Below are 26,135 nucleotides of genomic sequence, written 5' to 3' on the forward strand. Positions count from 1 at the left end.
TTTTAAATATTTTTACAGTTGTGTTCAAAAGTTTGCATACCCTGGCAGAAATGGTGAAATTTTGGCATTGATATTAAAAATATAACTGATCTTGCCAAAAAACTGTCTTTTATTTAAAGTGTCCCTGAACCCACATCATAAAAACCTATTAATAAATGCTCCCAGCCCCATGGAAGCCAATAGAGCCAAATGCCCAAAATTAGATGAAATCAAAATCCACTTTAATGTTAAGTTAAAAAGCATGGCATGCAGGAGTGTCCACACTAATATATCACCAAGCCAGTGAAGAGGAGAAACACATAATCACAAAAGCTAAAGAATGACACATGATCCTGGACCACACTAGGTTACACCGCCCAGGAGCCTCAGGACAGTGGAAGAAGTGTGTGGAGGAGGGCCATCAGAGCCACTGAGATGGCACGTCCACTGGAAGTCGCGTGTCCCAGGAATTGGATGTGATGTCATACACTCGAACGCCCAAATGTCGGCTGGTGAGGGCAAACTGGAAGTCCTGGAGAGCACTCAAACCATGTCAAACCAAAGGAGAGAAGCCAGTCACCATAATAACATGTTTCGGGGGCTTGCCCTTTCCTCAGATCTTGTGATTAGGAGCCAGTCCTCCTCCTCCATCCCCACTAATCAGCTAAACACAATGAGGGGAGGATATTACAAGTAGATTAATGGAGGCTTTACCTCCCTCTTCTTCTAAGACACAGGCTGGAGGAGCATGACACAGCCTGTGGCTGGCAGAAATCTGTCCACACCATGTTATTTTGACAAAATAATAAAGATTTAATTTCAAATATATATTTGTATGACAATTGAAAACAGTTTATTGATATTATTTATTCATTTTTACTCTGGATTCCAAAGGCTGTTTTTTTTATTTTAAAAGTGAGCAGCAGCAGAGGACTAGAGGCTCCTTCTGCTTATGTTTTCCTGCAGACAGGCTGGGAAAGAACTGGGTCATGTAACAGTTGTATATCAAGTAATTTGAATAATTTAAGTGCCATCAATCACATACAGAAATAGAAGGAACAATGTAATTTTAAACAGTGTGTGTTTAGTACAACCTTAAGGATAGGGAATCATACGAAGCCATTTATTATCACATAGTTGTTTGGTTCCATATTAAATCATAATGATAACAGAAAATACCCAAATGGCCCTGATAAAAAGTTTACATACCCTGGAATGTTTGGCCCAGCTACAGACACACAAGGTGACACACACAGGGTAAAATGGCAATTAAAGAATAATTTCCCACATCTGTGGTTATTTAAATTGCAATTAGTGTCTGTTTATATATAGTTAATGAGTTTGTTAGCTCCCATGTGGATGCATTGAGCAAGCTAGATGTTGAGCCATGGGAGAAGAAAAGAACTGTCAAAAGACTTGCGTAACAAGATAATGGAACTTTATAAAGATGTAAAAGTATATAAAAAGATATCCAAAGTCTTGAATATGCCAGTCATTACTGTTCAATCACTTATTAGGAACTGGAAAATTTGTTGATCTCTTGATCGCAAACCAATGTTAGGTAGATCAAGAACAATAGCAGCCACAACTGCCAGAAGAATTGTTCGGGATACAAAGAAAAACCCACAGATAAACTCATGAGAAAAACAGGCTGCTTTGGAAAAAGATGGTGTGGTTTTCAAGGCCCAAAATAGGACGATAATTGAACAAAAATGAGCTGCATGGTCGAGTTGCCAGAAAGAAGCCTTTACTGCACCAATGCCACAAAAAATCCTGGTTACAATAGGCCCTGTGAAACTTTGGCACGCCTCACTGCTTTTGGCGCACTGTAATCTGAGCTGACAAGACCAAAATAGAGTTTTATAATCACAACCATAAGCGCTATGTTTGGAGAGGAATCAACGAGGCCTGTAGTGACAAGAATACTATCCCCACTGTAAAGCATGGTGGTGGCTCACTGATGTTTTGGAGGTGTGTGAGCTCTAAAGGCACAGGACATCTTGTGAAAATTGATGGCAAGATAAATATAGCATGTTATCAGAAAATACTGGAAGACAATTTGCATTCTGTACAAAAGCTGCACAAGTGATGCTCTTGGACATTCCAGCATGACAATGACCCCAAGCACAAGGCCAGGTCAACCCTCTATTGGTTACAGCAGAAAAAGGGGAAAGTTCTGGAGTGGCCATCACCATCTCCTGACTGTTCATTCCTATCATTAAGCCCACTCTGGGGAGATCTCAAACGTGCAGTTCATGCAAGACGACCAAAGACTTTGCATGACCTGGAGGCATTTTGCCAAGACGAATGGGCAGCTAAACCACTTGCAAGAATTCAGGGCCTCATAGACAACTATTGCAAAAGACCGCACGCTGTCATTAATGTTAAGGGGGGCAATACGCAGTATTAGGAACTAAGAGTATGCAGACTTTTGAACAGGGGTAATTTAATTTGTTTACTTGTTGCCGTGTTTTGATTTATGATTGTGCCATTCTGTTATAACCTAGAGCTGAATATGAATCCCATAAGAAATAAAAGAAATGTGTTTTACCCACTCACTCTTATGTTTTCTTTAAAAATGGTACATACTCTATATTACCAATTCTCCAAGGCTATGCAAACTTTAGAGCACAACTGTAACAAATGTTATGCCTTTGTTATGCACAAATTGAATGCATTTACCATTGACTTGTGTATCTAAAACACCAATATATGTTTGATCGGCTGCTTTGGAAGGCAGAACAGAGATCAGGGGTCTAATAGACAGTACATTGCATGGATTTTAACAAACGTTGTTGCAGATTCTTACCTGTTTCTGCACAGAGGAACTAGCTGTTTGTTTGAAACTGTCCTTTTGGATACTGAATATGAATGAAAGGCTTGGTGCTCATTATACATTTTAGGTATTCTCTGAGACAGAAATAACATTTTTGGTGAGATACTCCCTTATTTACTAAAGGGATGCAGACAGTGCATCAGCTGATTCTAATAAGCACATGCCCTCCCATTCATTTTCAGTGCCCCCCTTTCTTGGTAGGCCGAAAACATGACCTTTCATTAAATGGAATGGATAATGTCATTGGGGATGTTCTGTACATCAATCATACCACACTGCATTCAATTTTACTGAAAATTACATTGCTGCAGATTGAAATGAAAAGGTAACCTTTAATACCAACAATTTTCTATTTGGTTTGTGTTCCAATTTAATATGCTAATTTTTTTTTATTTGCTATATTTTTTTTTTTATTGAAAGTGGAAATACCGTTCAATAAACGGTCATGATTCGAGCCCACCAAGAAAGGGGGGCACTAGAATTTCCTTTAGCTTTAGTGACTAAGTTGACAAGACCGTGCCTCAGGAATTTTAATTTTTTTCCAAAAATTACACACAAATGCTATTACAAAACCAAACATCCTAACCTACCCATGGACCCACTGTAAAGTGATATTAGCATGTGTTCTAATAGAGGTTCCTAAGGTATTATTTCTGAGTCCTGACAAGTGCTTGATATACTAAATGAGTATTATTCAGTTTAACCTATGTTCACTTCAAATGATCATTCAGACTATAGAATTTTTTTCCCCCACATCTAATTTAGTGAGCACAGCTCAAAGTGGAAAAGGCATTTTTAGTAAATCAGCTCTAAATTTTGTTTTGCAGCATTGATTTATCCCATTATTTCTTAATAATGTTTTTGTCCTATACCAGCCCCACAAATTAATTCATTATAGGGACAATGTAAAAGCACATCATAATCAGATTTTGTTAAATCAATGTTAATTAAAACTTGTGTTATTTTATTTATTATTATTTATTAACAAGGTGCAATGTTGCTTTCAGATATCGGGGGCTGTGAACTTCAGCTTTGCATATACAGAAATGTATAATACAATTTACTGGGGAGGAATAAACCTAATAGCCACAGTATATGAAGAACTGACCGGTAATTTATTAAACTCATATTGTATAAAATACTATAAAAATAAAAAACTAATATAAAATAAATAAAATACTATAATACTATAATATATAAAAACAGTACGCATCTACTAAAAATTTATTTTGTGTATTTAATAAAGAAACTAGTGTAAATACCTTAATTTATCTTAATATCAGTTCCTTGCAATCCCCTAAACTGCAGACTTTAGACTGGGAGAGGGAGAAACAGCACAATGAGCCAAGTAGTTGTGGCATAGTGCTCGAGCTAACAAGGTACATGCTGACAGGAGAAAAGAAGAGAATGGTGGAGAAATTAGCTTATTAGTCTGCTGCTTCTCCCTCATTGTTCAGTTGTTGTAGGATGGTACCTGTGCTGTGTGGTAGGGCTGTGTAAATCTCCTGAATGAAAGGACAGAAATACAAAAACTTTGGTAGGTAGAACAGCTCATCTGTGCATCCACGGCATGGGTGTTGGGCCAGGAACAGGGCTCAAGCTGTCATACTGCGCCTCATCAGGACCATCACCCTCATTCATTCCTGCTGATAGGAGTGGCATAGAGGACAACTGTATATACTTCTGACCCCTGTACGTTACATACACTTGACTCCTGCACTATGGGCTTTACATATACCTGACTTGTGCACTATGTACACTACATGCATCTGACCCCTGAATTATGTACATTGCACCACCTGACCCCTACACTCTATGTCTTAAATATTCCAGACACCTGCATTATATACATCACATACTTTTGACCCCTGCACTTTGTATGCAGGTTCAAGTTTAAAGCCTCTCCCAGTCAAACACAATTTTGCCGAATTCACTGCAGTGCGCCTAGTACGCTGCCTTATTTTTCATCTCTGGGTGCCCAAAGGTTCCTACAAATCTTGATAATTTGAGATAGCTGACCCTCCTAGGAAAAAAATTATCTTTGTCCTTGCCATTTAGCTGTTAGCCTAAAGTTCAGCTTTAACCTTTAAACAAACCATAGTCATGGTCATAATATTTTAAAACTAATATTTTATTAAAACAATACACAGTTCAGTTTTTCATGAAATACTCTATGAAATATTGGGAAAATACTGGGAAAATATTGGGAAAATACTGATGTTACTCTGTCTTACCACTGTACTGACCCTATAAAAGACAGCAACATAATAGTGGATGTGATCCATGTGTTTTTGCCACTTGCCAACCACCCTCCCTTAATAATCAGTGGATGGGGATGTTTACATGCTGCAGCTGCAATGCTTCTCTTTGTGCCCGAGGCAAAGTTTACACGTAGCGATTGGCAGGTGGCAAGGTCGCTGAACGCTACTCATGCAAGTCAATGGGGAAACACCACAAACACAATGCATGTGGTTACAGTGCATGTGTCATCAAAAATGGGGTCAGAACAGATAGTGAGGAAGCGTTGCAAGTCTAAATCTACCCTTACTGTGTTTATTTTCCTAACAACACATTTATTCGTTTTACCTAAAATGATAATTCAGCATTAGTGCTGTATTAGCCTGCAATTCCTTTTCTTAATCCTCTACAGAGAGTTCCATCAATACATAAAAGCAGCTTCAGCAACACATTTATTCTTTGATCAGAATGAAGGGAGTTTAGAAAGCCTTCATGCTTTTCTGAGACCTCTATCAATGCAGCCATGCAGCTCAATCAACATAAACTAGTATACACAATATACTAGTGCATTAAAGAAGGACAAAGAATTCCCTGACACTCTTAGGCCTTGTTCACACTTACTCAAAATACTGACGCTTAAAAAACACATCTATAGAGTTAATGCGATTTGTTTGCTAAATCTGCGTTGTGTTTAACGCGCATTAAAGGCAAGTTAAAAATGCTCAAAGCCCAATTGCCCTATGCGCATTTGACACAAGTTTAAGAAGTGTTAAGATGCCTAGGTTGCCTAGGTTAAATTGCCCAGATGCCTAGTTTTTTTCTTGGCTGCTGTGAACAAGGCCTAACGTGCTGCAAATGCACCGCAAATACATTGCAAACTCGCTGCAAACACATCCTGGGGGGTTGCTGGTAACGTCAGTGCTTTTATATGTACACTTGCCCGTTTTAACCAATGACATTGACGAAATATGGTCAAGTGTCCATATAAAGACACTGCCATCACCAGAATCCCACCCTTTTTTATGTGGGCTGTGGGGTGTGATGGGAATGACCTGCCCTGCAGCTGATTGGAGTGAAAAAGTGAGATTTTAATGTTCAAATAGAATAGAATGCCCAAGCCCATATCTAACCATGACTTTAAAATGCATTTATCATTTACATTTTTATTGTGATGGGTCATTAGGGTGTGTGGGGTGGGAGGGAGCTTCAAGAGGCATGGGTGCTTTAATCTTTAGGTGTTTTTTTTTTTCAACGAAAAACTCGTTAAAAGTCACTTTTAAAGTAGCCTATTGTTTTTTTTTTCTTTTTTTTTTTTTTTTTTTGGTTATTTGCTTGATATTTTTAAGTCTAATTACTGGATACTTTAATATGATCAGTGGCAGATGAAGCTCCCTCCTGTTTTCTATGTAAACCAGAAGAAAGGATGAAAGATGCTAAAAGAGAAATATCAAGTAGAATCATATGAGATAAGCTGTATACTAATAATAATTTTGGAAAATGTACTAAATTGAATCTTAGATGATACAATACAAGCATCATTCAACAAAATGTAATCTGCATGTGTGACATTAATCGTGAATAGTAAAGAATTTTGAATTTTGCCTTTTATAGGTATTGCTGTAGAGGAAATTGTGTATGTAATAAAGGAGGATTCAAGATACAGGCTAAACATCGTTAGCCAGAAACCAATGTTTGAGAAAAGCATTAAGTACATAGTTCAGGTAATAAATAGTAATCCTGGGTATATTTTAATGCCATTGCTAATATTTATTCATTTATGTGAAGGTACCTAAAATGTTGACTGCTCGAGGAAGTTGACTGTTCTTTTATACAAATTATTTGTAAATCGTGTACACTCTGTGATGGACATAAACCCAGGGGAAAAAAAAAAAAACAACTACAACTTTACATCCTATTCAATAAAAACAGTATCATGTATCCATTTTTTTCATGGTTATAAATTAACCAATATACAAAATGCTCACACAACATTTTAAATATAATAAACTTGGGATTTATTAAAATGCCATAGAGCTGTAAAGCAGTGCATGTTGTGCTCAAAACAGAAAGTTTATACTGTGTGTGCAGAATCTCCCTCTCTTTATTGAATCAACATATTAACTGCAGCCTCCCAAAACCCCTCATAATAATAATTAGGCTAAAGTAAATGGTACAACTTTTTTTTTTTTCTCAGATTCAAGTACAAAGGATTGACAATAAACCCTTAACCAAAGAAGAGAGAGAAAAAAAGGTTTTCGTGAAAATAACGCAAAGCAAAAGGGAATTCGAGGAGAACAGCAGTACTGCACGTTTTAATGACTCCTGGCAAAACTATACCCTTTCAGAGTCTGGAATTGTCAGTCTAGAATTTCCTATTCCTCAGTCACTTCCACTGACACAACTGGAGGTAAGTGCCAAAATACATATGAAAGAATCTATTTAAAAATCTGAAACTACATCATCATTTACTAGAGTATATGATGCCAACATTGCCACAGTGTGAAAAAGGCAGTCTATAATTAAAGCATAACTAAGGGCAAAACTTTTTTCTCCATTTTAGATAGAGTAAGGGAGGGTTATAACCCCTGTCAGGTTTTATTTTGCCATCTGTGTCTCATTGTGGAGATTCTCCTTCACTTCCTGTCCCATAGCCAAACAGAAAGTGAGAGGAAACCCCTGAAAATTAAGGGAATTCTTTGGGGAGCCCCAGGTCACCAGAACTAGTGTCCCCATTGGAAGGTTTCCCCTCTATTACTTTATTGGCGACAACCCAAAATTTGGGATTTTCTTTTACTTTCAATGATAATGGAAAACAGCACAAGAGAAGGCAAATCTCTCTAATGGGGGCACAGACAACAATGAAGGCTGGCAAGTGTTCTAATCCCTCTCCACTTTATCCAAAGCTAAAAAGTTTTGCATTAAGATACTTTAATTTTGGACCTCCACCTCCTTTATATTAAACCGAGTCCAGTTTTTTTTCTATAGGTTTACTGTCCATAAATGGAAAAACCTTGGATTCAGCTTCCATTACTGTGTTAGCTATACTGTCAAATTGTATGTTGTATTATTGTAGAGAGTGAGCTGATATATAAAAAAAATGTTAGGCTTCCAGACTCCAGACTGCATGGAGATGAAGCTCCTTTTATTTCCACGAGGGACGAAAAAAAGTGCCAGGAGAAGGAGAACCCAGACTCTCCCCCTATCACAGAGCATTCCCTGCAATGTTAGGCACTTATCAATTCGTAAAACACCATAGGCTCCACGTCGCAGCCTGAATTTTATGAATGAAATGTAAAATGTAGATTGTAGTAGTAAATACTGCAATGTCCAGTCTGAGGGTAGATATTATTTACTCTCTGTTTTAAAAAGGCCCCCTAGTGAAGTTATTGGCCTTGTTCAAACAGGCGTTGAGGCTTGTGTACTGTAAATGGGCCATTTTTTTTTTCATCTCCAACCTCCTGGTGCTGTATGCAGGCAGCACATTAAAATCTATTAGGACTCATCGGCTGCCAGTATACAGCTGCACATCCTAATGTGATAGGTGTGCACACTCACCCACCCCCAGCAAACCTATCACGTTTGGACAAACTGCTGTGTCCATGCAGCCCCTACATCCTAATAGATTTCAGTTTTGCTGCCTGGAGGTTATAGACACCAGAGATGTTAGAGACGGTATATGGGCCTCAGCACCTGTGTGAATCAGGTAATTTTTTGAAATAGATGCAATGAGAATTGGAGGTGTGGTCTATTAAAAATAATCCTATTTCAGCTGACTTTTTTTTCAATTAGAGGTCAGAAATATTACAACTGATCTCACTGACTTATACACTGGCTCAGGTAGACTGTTCTGCAAAAATGTAAGTGAGGATTGGGTATAACCGTTACATGTACATTTCTGTTATATCTTGTTTGTTGTTCAAATGTAGAACTATATAATGGTGTTCATTTTCCTTTTTTTTTTAATAACTGAGGTGAAAATATTTTATACATTAACACTACTTTTAAAAATAGTGACACAACTAATTGTTGTCTATAGCCTGCCTTCCTTCCTATAAATGTTTTCTGAGATTGTTGCCAGTAAAAATGATTGCCCTAAAATCTTTTTTTTTTTTCTGATGTAGGTTGAATACCAGAATGCAACTCGATCACTCTACTTAGAAATACCAAACGCAGTGAATCCTTTTATCCAGATAAACATATCAGAAACTTCATTAAAGGTACAAGAAAAATTCACATCAAAACAATTGCAAAAATTATTTCTTTACTTTAGTTGAAGAATTTGTACTTAATTGATTTATTAAAGCAATAAGCTTAGTTCTAGTGGTGCCGACCTGCTTGGCGTAAAGGTTACTTCTTTAAAGCTGAACACATGTGCAGATGTAAAAACAGTGATTCATGTAGTTAGGCTTTGATTACACAGGAATTAAATATATTTTTTACAGAGAAGTATGGTCAATGCTTTTTTGGCCATACTTCTCTTTTGGGTCACAGGAGTGCACTTACAGGAGTGCCCGTATTTATGCCCAATTTGTCATAAAGCCACTCTAGGCTCAAAAAGGATCTTGACTTTAAGGTCAGCGTGCACTCAGATGCCTGACCAGCAACTGGTTTAATCTCTCAGCGTCCCGCTGAGAGGCTGATCCAGCCACTCTCTCCCCTTCCCCAGACCAAGACCAACACTGCAGTGAGCACTGGAGGGGCAGAGCAGTGAATGGTGATTGACATTCACCACTCTCTGCTCACTGATACAGAGACTGCTCAGTTTGGGACAGCTGCAACATTGAACTGATGCTGCAGCCATATAGGTTAGTATGTATGCTTATTTTTTATTTCCATGCATCTCCTTTAATTATAACTAGTTAATGTACTTGAATATATTTTGATATTGAACACTGGGAGAGTCAGCAAAAAGAGTCAGTCAGGCTCTGCTGTGTGCGCAAGTGCTGACAAGGAACATGGTGAAAGAACTAGAGAGGAGAGTGATAACTTCAACAGTCTGCTGCTGCTCCTTCAAGTCTTCTGGTTCCCCCTAGACCTAAAGAAACATTTAACACTTGCAATGCAGGGGCAGCCCCACTGCAAGGGAGAATTTTTACTTTCTCAGTCACATCATTCAGTCACAGGCTGGGAATGGGAAGGTGACCAATTTGTAATGCTTTACTGTGCTAGGGAAATGAGAAGTCACCAATAAGGCTGAAATTTCCAGTAGAGGTTTGTGAACAGGGCCGGGCCGGGCCGGGGCGGGGGGGGGGTGGCTGCCCTGGGTGCTGGTATTATGTGATGAGGAGGGGGGCACTGCAATGAGATTTCCTGATGCTACAAGCTGACAGGAGTCGTGACAGCAACTGCACTACTCCTGTCAGCTTAGCGCAGAAAGTGACATGCCAAATCTATAGCGAAAGAGAGAGCCTGGAGTGGGCTGTGCTCTCCCTCCCCTCCAGCTCCACACTCGTGCCACTGTAGTGCTCCCCATTAAGAGTGTCAGATCGGGACTGTTCAAGGTTTGTTTACCTGCCCCCATCCCAGCAAAGAATGTAGGTAGGGGGTAAACAAACTCTATAAAGTTCTAATTTGACAGCCAATGCCATCGCTAATGCAGGTCCCCAGTGCTACAATCTTGTGCCTGTCAAAAGTATTTTGCAATGCTGCTTCCCCTAGGCTCCTCTTTAACTGTGTCCTGTCAGGATAAGGAGGAGCCCAGGAGGCAGCCTGCAACCTGAGAAGGAGTCCAGAAGGCAGACCTTCATCTGAGGTCTGTGTGTTGAAGGAGGAGAGGATTGTGCTGGGGACCTTAGGGGGTAGGTAGAGTAAAGCACATTTGTACTGGGGATGAGAGAGGGCTAGTAGGGGGTAAGGAGATGAAGACTAGTGCTAGGAGAGGGTTTTTTTTTGCTGGGAGAGGGAATTTGAGGGGTGAGAGGAGTAAGATTTCTTCTAGGAGGAGTGATTTGGGGGGGGGGGGTATTTGTGCTGAATGAGGGGAAGGGGTATTTGTTCTGGGGGAATTGTGGGGAGGGGATTTGTTCTGGGAGGGGGAATTTAGGAGGTAGCAGGGTAAGATTTGTTCTTGAAGGATACATTTGGGGAGGATTTGTTCTAAGAGGAAAAGTAAGGGGGGGGGGGGATTTTTGCTAGGAAGGTGATTGGAGAGATTTGTGCTGGGATGGGGGAGAATGATGATTGCAAGTAAAGGTAGAAGAACCGCACTCAGGTAGGTAGAAGCAGATGACAGATGTCCAGGTTAACGTGTTTCACGGCTCACATGGCCGCTTACTCGTAACGGTTATGAGTAAGTGGCCATGTGAGCCGTGAAACGCGTTAACCTGGACATCTGTTCCCCATTGCACTGTCTGTTCATTTATCCATTTGAAGAATAAAACCACTTGTTGCTTTCATCTGCTTCTACCTACCTGAGTGCGGTTCTTCTACCTTTACTTGCAAAACTTCCGGATGACGGGTCTTACCAGCACCAGGTCAAGTCGACACACCTGAGCGGCTTTGCTTCTCCCTATTCCTGGAGAATGATGATTGCTAGGAGGGGTGATTTAGGGGGACGGGGACTTGTGCTGGGAGATGGTGAGAAAGAGGAGGTGAGGTAGGAAGAGGGATTTGGTGTGTTTGTGCTAGAACGGTTGTTTTGGGAGAGTATTTGTGTTAGGAGGGTGTATATTTGGGTGGGGAATTTGTGCTAATAGGGATGATCATGGGGGGGGGGGTTATTCATACTAGGAGGGTGAATTTGGGGAGAGAGAATTTGAGCTGGGAGGGAGATTGGGGGTGGGGGGGCAAAGATTTGTGCAAGGTGGAGATCTGTACTGGGAGGTGGGTGAATATTCATTCAGGGAAAATGTTGGCGTGCAAAAGGAATTTATGCTTAGGGTGTTAAGTGTGCAGATTGGTGCTAGATTTTCTTTGGGGGGGGGGGGGGGTTGCTGACACATAATGCGTATACATCTGGGGAGGGGCGCGATTTGGCATCTTCACCCTGGGCACTAGATAGCCTTGTCTCAACACTGTTTGTGAATCTCAGGACTGTTTAAATAACATGTTCAAACCCTTTGGCCCTTTGGCATGTAAATAGCTTCCTTATATGTATTTTAATTTTTTTTTCAGCATTTTCCTGGAGTTTAGTTTTAGGAAATCAACCACAATCAGTGACAATGTATTCATATTTGTAATTTATTTTTATTTAGTTTATTAATGTGGCAGCACTGATGTTACTAAGCTTGGAGAGCATGTCCATGGCTAAAATAGTGCTAATTAGTATACCTATATAAAAGGGGACTACCTTCTTTGTGCCAATTTGGAGGTGATATTTATCAACTTTCTTTGCCTGGTGCTGGCTGGGACACACAAAAAAAGAGAAAGCTGTGTGAGAAAGCTGCTGCAGATCAACTTTACTAGCTTGAGTGTGCTGGACATATGTTAAAGACAACAAGAACACACAGTCCAGAAAATAAATCATACCATGAAGTACACAGAAGAACAATTTCTACAGTTCAATAAATAGGAATTACAAATATTGTTGCACAAAGTAACACTCTTCTACACACAGGTTTGCAATTTCTTCTATAAAATCTAACCACATATCAACCCATTATCATAGCTCCCTACTGTCCCTGATTTTGAGGGACTGTCCCTCCTTCATAACAAAGTCCATCTGTCTCTCTTTCCTCCTCATTTGTCCCTCATTTTGGTCTGATCTATATAGTTGTATATAAAATGCTCTATCTATCTATCTATCTATCTATCTATCTATCTATCTATCTATCTATCTATCTATCTATCTATCTATCTGTCTATCTGTCTATCTGTCTATCTGTCTATCTGTCTATCTGTCTGTCTGTCTGTCTGTCTGTCTGTCTGTCTGTCTGTCTGTCTGTCTGTCTGTCTGTCTGTCTATCTATCTATCTATCTATCTATCTATCTATCTATCTATCTATCTATCTATCTATCTATCAAAAAATGTTTCCCAGTGCTAAACCTTTCATCCAATCAAATTCCAATCCATAAATTGCTGCATTTGTAAATTCCAAAAGCCATTATAAAATAATAATAGTGGTAAAAAAGCACTTGTAGGTTTAACCAATCTTTTTTTGTACAATTCTCCTTTAAGGGGTTGGCAGGGGTAGTGTCCTATGCCTACATACTTTTGCTAATAGGTGTCCCTCATCCCAAGCTCAGAAAGTTGGGAAGTATGCATTATTCTGTTTTCAAGTTTTGCACAAAATGCTTCTATTTACTATTACTCCCACACCATATGAAATTCATAAGGCAAATATTACTTTGTTTTATACATTTACTATGAATCTTTTTTTTTTTTTGCATTTTTCTCCAGAATAATATCTCAAGCCTTAGGCTCCATGCACACTGGAATAAATCTCTGCTACTACAGGAGTTTTGTGTTCTGCCTGTAGAAGCAGCTTAATGTTATCTTATGTGTCCATGCACATTAGGACGATTAGAGGCATATTTTAAGCTCAAGGTTTAGAGGCAGAAAAAAACCCTTCTGGTTTGCGTTTCTGATTGGAGCTTTCTGGCAGAGAAAACGCAAAACTCTCTTAAACTCGTCTAAACTCTGTACAAAAAATGCTCTATATGAGTGTTTTTTTCTGCCAGGAGAACTGTCGTTTTTTAAGCCAGTGTTCATGGAGCCTTACCAGTAGCCTGAGCAGTAACCTAAGCTCTAGCTCTCACAGAATCATTCTTCTATTGTCTTTTTCATGCTTCTTTGTGACTGGGGTTGTTTAGTGATAACAGGTCATAGTAATCAGATTAGCAGTGTATTTTCATGCAGTTTTAAAATTGTGACTGCGTAACATGGAAGGTCTCTCACTACTGTTCTAATAAGTAACTCCACTTTTAAGAGATTTCTAATTTTTATTTTCCATTTCAAATAAGTTAAAAAGTATGTCAAGCCATCATTTTTTGGTTATTTGTTGTTGTTATCTGGTTATTGTTTGAAGCTGGTGTACCATTAATAAAATATCCCTTTACAAAGGGATTTTCTCTACTAAACTCTGACAGTAGTCACCAAACCAAGGGTCCCCTTTGAAGGATTTAGGGCCCATTCACACTAAAATGTAATTCCGGTATTCCAAACCAGTTTCCCGCATCAAATTCCAATTACACTGCCCTTCCGTTGTAGTGGGTGCAAAGTTAATGATACCCCAAAAGCTGGTTGCAAAAGCAGTGTGTTTGCTCGCACCAGATCGCATGGTACAAAAGTACCATGCAATCCAGTTGCAGTGCATTTCCAAAAATTGTGCAGTGCAATTTCCCTTTTCCAAATTTCCCCAATTTCACCCTTTGTTCTGGTAACAACTCAAAATGTTTGGATTTGCCCTCACTTTCTGTCTCTGTGATAACTGTCAGCAGAACTAATAGAGTGAAGAGATCCCCCAAGTCAGGGACACAGGCAGTAATGAACACCTGACAAACGGTTTAATTCTTCACTACTCCATTACTATCAAAAGCTAAAAAGTTGGCTTTACAACTTAAAGATGGTCTCGATTTTTAAAGTAAACACTTCATGAGAGGTCTAGGATGCTGCTTTTGTTGGCCTTCTTTTAAAATCCTATTTGCTTGGCTGTTATATTAAATCACTGATTTCCGCACCTTCTAAATAATTTTTTTTTCATACAGGTTGGGACACCTTTTCATTTACAAGCTAATACATATCCAGGAGCTGAAGATGTTTATTATGTGGTATGTAAAAATTTTAGAACATTTTGGTCATCTTAGGTTTATTCTTGGTTTCAGTGGCTTTGATTATTAAAGTGTGCAAACATTTTTCAGATGGTGACATCATCTCTCGTTCTAGCCCAATAAATTGTTATAACTGTGTTATAAAGCAAGAGTTTTCTTCCATGTTTTCATGATAATAGTTTTGAATCAAACAGCATAGCAAAGTGGATTTGACACTTCCTTGTGGTGTTCTATGTCTTCTGAATGAGCTAAGGGTATCCATAATACAGAAATATGCTGTTTGAGTGGTATTAGACTGACTTTTTAAATGTTTTAAAATGCATGTCTGGAAGAAAAAAACAAAACAAAAAAAAAAAACACATTCAGTACATTGTTGCAATACATGCTTTTTTTCCTGTGCTTTGTCCCTTCAAATCAGGAGTAGGCAACCTTTCAGAGATGGAGATCTACCTGGACAATATTGAAGAGATCAAAGATCATTGGGGTGCAGCGCCTCCCCCTTTTTTTTTTAAAATAAATTAAAGTGGCTGTAAACCCTCTCATTTCCCCAGTGAAATGAACAGCCTCAGATGAAACACAGAGATAAAACTGATCATCCTACATAAGTTTTACTTGTTTATCTTAAGTCATATCTTCCCTACATCCCTTCAAAAGGGCAGAATAATGTAAGGCCCCTTTCTCACGGGATGGATCCACTTGACGTACTTCCCAAGCTTAGCGGGGATTGCTCCGTTGATCCCTGCTGAGCAGACGAATGACAGGTTCATCTCTGCTCACAGTGCAGAGACAGATCTGTCAGAGTCCCACTCTCCTCTATTGGGGTAATGGATGAAAATGGACAGCATGTCCGTTTTCATCCGATCTGATCCGATCCGCTGGGCAGGTGGCGAACGTATCGCCATCAAACTGTTTTCATTGGATCTTGTTGGATCGGATGGCAGACGCATGTCAGTGGACACATGTCCGCTGACATTTGCCTCCCCATAGAGGAGAATGGGTGGCCCGATCAGGTCCCCCTGAAAAAAAAAAACAGGCGGACCTGATCGGTCCGATAGTGTGAAAGGGGCCTTGAAATCCTTCTCTATCTGTTAGTATTACAGAGGAGGAGGTGGAGATCTGCAGTTACAGTGTGTGAGAGCTGATTGGAGAAAAGGTACACACCCCCCTCCACACACTGCATACAGGAATGAAGGAACATGCAGAGCTGTGTTCTGAATAGACAAGCTGTGTGCTGAGCTCCCTGCCCTATCGCAAATTTCTCTTATGTGTCAGGAAAATGTCTCATAAGTGCCGTATGCTGATAACAGAGGAACAAAGCACCAGAGATAACTGACATTTAGAGCATTGGAGTTAGATAAGTAAACAGTACAGATATATGTGCTTTGCTCAGATTTCGTGACTGAGGTTTACAATCACTTTAACTAGCAAGCCCCCAACGTAAATGTAAAGGCGGCATTAAGAAGAAGATGGCCTAGAAAAATCTACTAAAACTAATGTCAATGTAAAAATATAAACTTAGCCTACCTTAAAAGTTAGCTTCAGTGAGAAATTTGTCATTCACTTTTATGCACAATTCTTTTAATTTCTGGGGAGTAATTGGTCACCCCCAGATGTCTGAAGTTCATCATAAAAACAGAAAATCTGGTATTGCAGGCTGATTTTCCTGACTAGTTTTATGCCTGTTATCTGCTGTGATTTTTGGCCAGTGTAAGTAGTATGTAGGGCAGTGTCCAGGGCTCAGTAGAAGGTAGGGCCATGTACAGAGATCAGTAGGATGTAAGGCAGTGTACAGAGGTCAGTATTAGGTAGGGCATTGTACAGAGGTCAGTAGGATGTAGGGCAGTGTAAAGAGGTCAGTAGTATGTAGGGCAATGTACAGAGGTCAGTAGTATGTAGGGCAGTGTACAGAGGTCAGTAGGACGAAGGGCAGTGTACAAGTGTGCAGAGGTCAGTAGGATGTAGGGCAGTGTACAGAGGTCAGTAGTATGTTGGGCAGTGTACAGGGGTCAGTAGGATGTAGGTCAGTGTAAAGAGGTCAGTAGCATATATGGCAGTGTACAGAGGTCATTAGTATGTAGGGCTGGGGCCTGGAGGTAAAAGTATAGGTGGAGGGGTCAGGGGGGCACAGTACTGGTTGATCAGGAGATCATGGTACTGGGGGCCAGCAGGATATGGTACTGGGAGATTGAGAGGGCACAGTAGAGAGAGATCAGGAGGGTTGGGGTGTCAAGAGGGCATGGCAGTGGGGGGATAGGAGGGTATGTTATTGGGGGATCAGGAGAGCTGGGGTGTCAGGAGGGCATAGTAATGGGGGGGTCAGGAGGGAATGGTACTGGAGGGTCAGGAGGGCATGGTACTGGAGGATCAGGAGGCCTGAGGTATTAAGAGGGCATGGTGCAGGGGGTCAGGAGGGTATGATATCTGGGGGGGGGGGGTCAGAAGGGAATGGTACTGTGGTGTCAGGAGGGCATGGTGCTGGGACATCAGGAGGGCTGTGTTGTCAGGAGGGTATAGTATTGGGGCATCAGGAGGGCCATAGTATCAGGAGGGCAGGGTGCTGGGGCATCAGGAGGGCTGGAGTATAAGGAGGGCACAGGAGTTGTTTTTAATGCAGAGTGGCGCAGAGAAGGTGCAGTGGCAAACCTACATGTCCTGGCTGTGATCCCTGATGACAATCTTCTCTCACCTTCCCGTCTGGTATCACCCACAAGCCCCTTGGATTGGGGAGGAGGGCCGGTAAGATGAGCACAGAAGAAGGAGAAGTTTGAGCATGTTCGTAGAAGAGCCCAAACGCACTCAAGCTTTGCCAGAGGCTTTTCCCGTGCTGCAGCCACACATTTGCAAAAGGCAGGACCTGCCTCTGCAGCCTAGGATAGAGTGTGCACCTGCGTCTCTCTGGGGTAAAGACTGGGTTGAAAACACTGGGACATGTTCACAATCTACCAGTCACCTGTCGGCAGTTGACGGGTAGCTTGTGATTGATGAGTTGCCGACCCCCGCTTTGAAGCCACTGCAAGTAGAGAAAAATAACTGATCTGGCAAAAATCCAGTGGGTTCTGCCATGTGTGAGCAAAAAACACAGAGCCTCTGCTGCAATGAGATCCCAAGTAACATTGTCAACCCTACCTGCTGCTGGGCTACAGAACACTGAATGTTCCTCCAACCTCTTTGTCCTAACAAATGCACTCAGTACAAAAAATCCTAGACCAAGCATTCACACAATTGGCACAGTATGAACTGAAACTAAAACCTACCAAATGTGACCTCATCCAAAATCTGGTTCATGTTGTGGAGGCTGAAGGGGTGTCACTAGACTCGGCCAAAGTTCAGGGTATGAGAAACTGGCCAATCCCGAAAGCATTTACCAAGCTTCACTCTTTCTTGGGACTGGTGGGTTAATATCTGCAGTTTATTCCTCAATTCATCTGAATTGCCCACCCCTTACACAGCTACTTTATGGATATTCTACTCAGCAAATAAGCAAGCTGTCTCCTTGCATACAAACTCAATGGTTACAGAAATGTCTACTGTTTAGCTATTGACAGCTCTCTTCCTGGCGAATGCCCGCTACTCTAAACACTTCCGGGTATAAACTGATGGTAGTTGCCAAGGATCAGAGCAGACCCTAAAACCTGAAGTTGCCCTCTTATAGCGGTGGCAAGAGTTCCAGCTGATGTCTAAGAAACATTCCCTTGATGAATGAGCCACCAACAGGATCCTGACATCACAAAGACATGGAGGGATCATTCACTCACATATCTAGAGCAAGGAAGGCTTTCAGGTACAGTCAGACAATTACTTTGATAATGGGATCACCTGAGGATTAGCCACCTCAATACCGCTGTACGTATATACATACGGACTCATATTGAGGTGGTTTTACTGGTACCATTGTTTTCAGCTGTGGATTCTCTTTCTTGTAAAAGTGATCTGAAGGCTATACAGCCGCTTGATCACTTTTACAGACAGTGGAAGGGGATCCCCCCCCTCCTGCTGCTGCCCACCTTTACCGCGTTCTCCCGTCCAATAGGGGAGTGTGATACTGATGAGACTGATCAGATTGCATTTACTATGAAGAGTGGAAGGAATGGAAGTTTCTTAACCCCTTCTGTGACGTCTGAAACCGATAGTGGTGAGGACTTAATAATTTCCTGCTGTTCATCATTTTCCTGTTGCTCATGTCTTGTATTAGCAATAAAGTTGATCCAAATTCAAAAAAATGTAATAGTACTGAGTAAAAACAACAAATTGAAATTAAACAAATAATAATAATAATAATAATAATAATAAAAAAAAATGTAAGTGCCCCCATGCAAATGTGAACATGCGCATAAGTCCCAAACACATATGTAAACAACAATTGCTTCACACATGTGAGTTATCGCCACAAACATCAGATTTAGAGCAATAATTCTAGCACCAGTCCTGTGTAACTCTAAACTTGTAACCTATAAAGCAGGGATAGGGAACCTATGGCTCACGAGCCAGACGTGGCTCTTTTGATGGCTGCATCTGGCTCGCAGACAAATCTTTAATAAAGGGGGGCGTGTCCGAACATGAGCCGCACTGGACGTGTAGTCCCAAAGCTCTGCCACATCTACCACTCAATCCAGTGCCATCCGCGTAGCTGTGCCCTGTGCCAAGGAAATTTCTGCACCCAATGACGGTACACTTTGTGGGCTACCCACCGCTACCCTCAGTTCGTCTCTGGGAGACCGGATTGCCGCGCTACGGACCCCGCTGCCTACTCATGGTACCGCCGCCGGCTCGTGTGCTGTGCATCTGAGGGCCTTGGCAATCACTGCCCGGTAAGGAGACCTGCCATCAGCTCCCTGTGCCCTGACAGGCACGATCTCCTTCCCCTCTGACACCCGGGGACCCGCGGGAGCTGCCTCTCACATCCACTTCTGAGGCCTTCAGCGGCCAGCCACCATTTTCTCAGGGCCTATACTCCCCTCCATCACTCACAGGCCTGCAGGCGCTTCACCACTCCGGCCTCATTGCATACCTGCCTGCTCTGCTCTCTTCCCGACCGGACTCCAGGCACTTTCATACGGCTCCATCTACTCACTGTATAGCTGCGGCCCATGAATATGAATATTAAATAAAGGTTCCTGACCCCTGAAATATAGTGCATGGTTCTCACAGAATTACATTTGAAAATATGTGGTGTTCATGGCTCTATCAGCCAAAAAGGTTCCCGACCCCCTGCTGTAAAGGCTCTTAAAGCGTCACCTATGGATCATTTTCAAGTTTTAAAGCACGACATGTTGGTATCTATTTACTCAGTGTAACATCATCTTTTACAAAAAAAAAATGGGTATTATATTGTGTTTGTAAGCTAGCCTACAGCACCCAGTATTTCTAGGTGGTCTACCATCCAAGTGTTAACTAGGCCTGATCTTGCTTAGCCTCTGAGATCAGATGCATTTAGGGTGATGTGGCTTTAGGCTTAGCCTACAGCAGTTGGTATTCCCAGGCAGTCTCCCAACCAAGTACCAACCAGGCCTAACCCTGCTTGGCCTCCGAGATCAGACAAGAGCAGGCGCATTTGGGGTGATGTGGCTGTGGATAGCCTTTCCATTAACTTGTGAAGATTGCTTCTCTTTTTGCATGTGTTATATTTAGCGATAGCTTAACAACAGACATGGTGAGACCTTCGCAGCATTATATCAGGTGGCTGTTCCATTCGGGCTGAGCCCACAGTTAAAGATGGGGAAGGATTGGTAGCAGAAATAGAAGCCCAGAAAATCTTCAATTTCCCCAGCTATGAGTTTTTTCTTTGGTTCATGTGAATTTGGTGTTATGACATGGAGGAGAATCACAAGTGGACCTTAAGACCCTTTTGATGTTCCTGGGTGACCAGACACTTGCGCAGCAGGAGAGAACCCTAACCCAATGGGCACTGTGACCTTCTTTTAACAAAGAGGTCAAATTATGTAGGTGAGTGAGCACCTAAACAACGGGGTGAATTGATTTGGCTTGGTAGTGAGCAAGAGGAAAAAATGGTGGCTTGGCACCATAGATAATTTTTTTTTTTGTTTGGTGGTCACATGGAAGTTTCTTCTAATACTACATATTTTTCTAACATATGGACATATGGATCATGTGAACTTTTTTGGCTGATTTGTTTAATTAGTTACACATTGGATTTGATTTCGTGAACACATGGTATAAGCACTACTTTTTATTTTATTTTAAAGCATTATATTGTGTTTGTGTTTACTAAAATGAATTTATTTTTTCAAATAAATGTGCATTTTAAAAATCGCTGCGCAAATATTGTGTGACATACAAAATTACAACACTCACTTTTTTATTCTCTAATGTGTCTGCTTAAAAATATATATAATGTTTGGGGTTCTAAGTAATTTTCTAGTGTGTTAGTCTGGAGGAATGTGGAGAGAGTGTAAGTCTGGAGGACTGCAGGGAGAAGTTAGCCTGGAGGGCTAGTGAAAGGGACAGCTGCAGCCAGGTGGGTTGGCAGTGCCTGAAGAGGTGGTGCTGGGATCAGTAGCCATAGGAGGAATGTAAGCTGACCACTGAACTTTGCTACACATCCAAGGGTCCTCTGGCTCCTGCCTATAACGGGCTTTTGCTCTAATCGGACTGAGTATTTGTCAGATCTTTACAGTGTGCCAGCTGATTTCTGCAAGCGAGTGCTGGATGAAAGAGTGGAGTATATATAGAGAGTGTTTATAGAGACTGTATATAGGACTGTAAATAGGACGAGTTGTCCCTGAAGTTGTTCTGAGGTCAAATGGGCATCCCATAATTGCCAATCCCTATTTAAGTTATTATCCCTCAGTACAAAAAAAAAAAAAAGAAAAACAAAGTCACGGACTGTTCTCTGACTCTGAGTGCCTGTGAAAATTCAGTGTGCCTGGCTGTGCAGGGTGGGGGATCCCATTCTACTTGCGGCTCTTTAGGGGGTGCGCTACATATCATTTTTCTGTTGTCCATTACATGAAGAGGGTGGCATCTTTTAAGGGAGGGGAGTGTAGACAGGTGTAGCTAGTCTTCCCATCTGTAGTTGGCCTAGTGCCATTATTGCATATGAAGGGGAACCTTGAAAGGGAATTGGTCCCATTGAGATTCTGTACGGTGCCTTGAGAGAGGAAGGTAGTCTGACTGGGCACTGAACTATTGAGAGATTTTAGCAGCCATCTTGGGTGAGGAGAACCCATTGCTCCATGTCGTTCTAGCGTGCTTCGGGTGAGTGAATGGTATGGAAAGGAACCTGCTTGCGAGGGACAGAAACATCCTCTGCCTATTTCTAAAAGGGACACTACCTCTGGCAGCCGAAGCCGTTGCATCCTGTAAACAATGAGATTGTTATTGTCTGGAATGTTTAAATTGGTACTAAAGATCAGTTTATCTGCTGCTGCAAACAAACTGTGCACGATTTATATAAAATACATCAGTACGCTATAAACTATGTGTGAGTATTTTCTCCCAATACGAGGTACCTAATTCAGGCCTTGCCTACACACTTGCATTCATCAATTTCTTTCCCAGCAAAGCAATGCCATTGACTTTATTGCTAAGAGCCTACCCAAACACTGTGCGTATTAAAGAATGTAGTTCTGCTGCCTGCCTATGCCAGTAGGAACTGCCCCTGCAAGAACTTTACAGGACTGGTCATGGTGTCACAGGGAGAAACAAAAGGTGTTCCTTGCTACAGGATCAAGGTTATAAAAGTTCAGACATGCTTTAGATGGAAGGAGGAAGGTTTGGGGTTAAAAATTCATACTGCCTTTACAAACCCTTTATGGTAAATTTTTAATGCATATTTCCTTTTTTTTTTTTAAAGGTTTCTGCAAATGGAATGATAGTGGCTGCAGGCAAAAGTAAAACCAGATTTAGTCTCACTCCTGAACAATCCTGGGCTCCCACTGCTCAAATTATAGTTTATTTTCTCAATCAGAACAGCAGCTTTGGTGGTATAATCCAAACCACCCAGATACTAAATATCACAGGTGCACTAAAGAACCAGGTAAAAAAATGCATCATTGAGAACACCATGCTTACTGAGCACTAGACAATTTAAGTTTTATTTATGTCAATGTGATGTTCCATTAAAGTTTTATTGTGTCAGGTGCTCAGTTTGACATTTGTCTTATAGGTGACTTTATCATGGAGTAAAAACAGTGCTAAACCATTAGAAAATGTCACCCTGTCTATCAATGTGAAGGAATCCCGCTCCTTGGTGGCACTGCGAGTTGTTGAAAAAAGTTCCACACTTTATGGAGAAGCAAATGAATTAACCTCCAGCAGAGTAAGTATAACTAAATGGATGCTATCACATGAACAAACTATAGGTGCAGTGGGGGGAGGGGCCTTAAAACTGAAGCACATTTGCATTCAAAACTGAAGCACTCAGAATCTGGTGTAGCTGTGCATGGTAGCCAATCAGTTTCTAACTTCAGCTTGTTCAATTAAGCTTTGACAATAAAACCTGGAAGCTGATTGGTTTCTACGCTGATAGTTTTCTTTTTTTTTTCATTCAACCTGCTGGATTGAAACTCATAGTGTATACCAGGTTTTAATCTGCACTAGCATATTCACATGGACTTGACTAACAAATTAAAACCAAACTCCACCTAACACTTTTAATCAGATGCAGCAAAAGTTTTTTCTCTTCTTGGAATAAAGATTTTACATAAATGAATACAAGCTAACTATTGTAATTACCCCTGTCAGTTGTAAATGGTTTGTCTCAACCCTCTAACTGCCACTTTTGCTGGACACTAAAAAACAAAACATGTACTGCCAGGTGCATGTAACTCAGCACTCAAGCTTATAAACCCACAACCAAAGGTGAAATCTTGGAAAATCTATGCATGAAGTGACAGACAAAAGACAGTGACAACATCCACAGCTCCTAAAAAAAACCTAGGAGAGCACCATTTCTTTCTGGGTGAATCATAGTTCTTAGGGAGAAGAAGAAGAAGAGCAGCATGGGAAAATGACTAAAATCTGCAGATCCTGGTGAAAACAGACCTAGGGATGGTCCAGCGACACATGCATAAAAAAAAACAAAAAAAAAAAAACCAGACCAAGCAGTCCAGCAAAAGTGAAAAAAATACTAAGTTCCAGGGTGCAAGATCAATGAAGGGTACAGATTTATTTTAACCCATGCATATCTGCACTTACATTAAAACTCTGTGTGACAGCTAGGCAGTGGAAGAGTATAGCAGCAGCTTGAACAGGAACCACCGCAAGTCCCTGAGCCTAAAAAGTGAAGCCAGACCCACCGAATAGGATGGAAAACAGCGGCGCCTGTCAGCCTCCTCTCCACATGTAGCAGACACTAACGGAGATAGTGGACACCACTACGCATTTCAAGGGCTGAAAAAAGGGGAAGGGTCCCTGAAATGAATAGTATTAAATGTAAGTGTGGATATGCATTGTTTGAAATCAAGCTGTACCTCTAACTGATCCTGTGCCCGGGAACTTTGTTTTTTCTCACTTTTGCTGAACACTTTGGACATACTGACCAAAAAACAGTTACAAAGAAAAAAAAAACTAATACAAGTGTTTGTTTTTGAGTTTAATATCACTTTAAGGACTGGCACACTTCAATACCTTATTAAGTCATTTTTACCTTCTTTGGGTGGGATGGATGTACTAATGTGTATCTATTCTTCTACATAAGTAAGTTTACATTTGAAAGCTCTTAATTCCAGTGTTATGAGATGTGGAGAATCTTACATTTTTACAGATGTATGTAATTGCCCCTGCTTTCACTGCATTAGTGCAAATTTTAGAGAATATTTAACGAAACAATTAAATATTTTTCTACTGTACCCTGAGAAAAGTGTTCTTTTGTTTTCTAGGTCAATGACAACTTTTTATCATATTATCGGGTAAGTGCATAGAATGAAGATTTGACTTCATACTTTACTGTGGTAACTATCACATTTTATATTTCCTCTCAATTTCGGTCTTGGAGACGGTGCTCGCCAGTATGAGAGATTATTCCCTCCAGCAGGATCACAAATGTCAAAGAAATGCCTAACCTTTCCCCACTATTCAAAACTTCAAAAACTGCTGAGGCTGGAATTTATAGGTGTTTGTGAATAGCTGCGGCGGTTGCACCCATGCAGTGCAATGACAGGCTATCGGTGGTCACAGCTATTCATGACTGTTCGCACAGCCAGTGATTACCTCAGTGATCGTAGTCGGACGCACTTTCCACATGGCCAGTGGTCACAGCTATTGGCACACACCTATCAATTACATAAATAATATTCAGACTGCCAAAACTTTTTAGACTAAGCTAAAGGCCTTCTCAAGGGAGAAACATTCTTGCTCCCTGTTTTAATACTTGTCAGCTTTACAGCCCATTCAGACTGGCGCAATGCGACTTTGTGGGGGCGACCTGTGAAGTCGCGGTGCACAGCATGCACCGCGAATTTGGCGCGACTTGCACAGACTTCATATAATTTAAGTCAATGCAAGTCGCCTCCAGGTCGCCCCAAAGTAGTACAGGACCCTTTTTCTAAGTCGGAGCGTCTTGTGTCGCTCCTATTAGAACGGGTCCTGTACTACTCAATGGCGAGCGAGCGACCGCGACTTGTCAGGCGACTTGGTCGCCTGACAAGTCGCGCTAGTCTGAATGGACCCTTAATGATAGTACTCAATAGGATTTCCACTTCACACACAAACACCTTCGGATAATCAGTATTTACATCTTGATGTGATAGAAAATGTCATTACACTCCTTATTTCACTCTGAACATAAAGCAAGTCTTCCATTCAGCTTCAACCCCAGATCTCCTGCTACTAAGTAGGATTTTCACTTCACACCCAAACACTTTATGTTAGACAGTATTCACATCCTGATCTGATGCAAAGGGTTTGATTTACTAAAACTGTACAGTGCAAAATGTAGTGCAGCTGTGCATGGTAGCCAATCAGCTTTTAACCTCCCTGGTGGTATTCCCGAGTGTGGCTCGGGGTGGGATTTCACTGCCATAAGCGGTAACCCCGAGCCACACTCGGGGTACAGCCAGGGAGCATCTCTGGATCCTTGTAGAAGGTTACTTACCTTGTCGCCGGGATCCAGCGACCGGATTTTCCGCCCGATGCTTGTGAGCCCCGGCTTCCGCCTCCTGCGATGTGACGCTCGCAGGGGGGTGGAACCGGCGGCAAATTTGAAAAGTAAAAAACACAAACACACTGATTTCATTACAAAATAAAATAAATTGATATTAGTTTGCCCCCCAGTGCCCTTTCCTGCAGTTGTACTGTACTTTATATATATATATATATATATACACACACATATATATATATATTATATATATGTATATATATATATATATACAGTATATATATATATATACACTGTATATATATATATATATAT

General features: G+C 41.1%; 1 protein-coding gene across 1 annotated transcript in view; it reads left to right on the forward strand.

Annotated features, from left to right (window-relative positions):
• LOC309550528 (CD109 antigen-like) overlaps positions 1-26,135 on the forward strand; it is a 130,916-nt gene that overhangs the window by 45,168 nt on the left and 59,613 nt on the right. The window contains exons 9-15 of the mRNA XM_082250887.1: positions 3,823-3,925; positions 6,665-6,774; positions 7,248-7,460; positions 9,175-9,270; positions 14,699-14,761; positions 22,575-22,757; positions 22,887-23,039. Coding sequence (XP_082107013.1) covers positions 3,823-3,925; positions 6,665-6,774; positions 7,248-7,460; positions 9,175-9,270; positions 14,699-14,761; positions 22,575-22,757; positions 22,887-23,039 — 921 coding nt within the window. The remainder of the gene's footprint in view (positions 1-3,822; positions 3,926-6,664; positions 6,775-7,247; positions 7,461-9,174; positions 9,271-14,698; positions 14,762-22,574; positions 22,758-22,886; positions 23,040-26,135) is intronic.

This window comes from Pelophylax lessonae, assembly GCF_965119305.1.
Source record: "Pelophylax lessonae genome assembly, chromosome: 3".
Classification (NCBI taxonomy): Eukaryota; Metazoa; Chordata; class Amphibia; order Anura; family Ranidae; genus Pelophylax; species Pelophylax lessonae.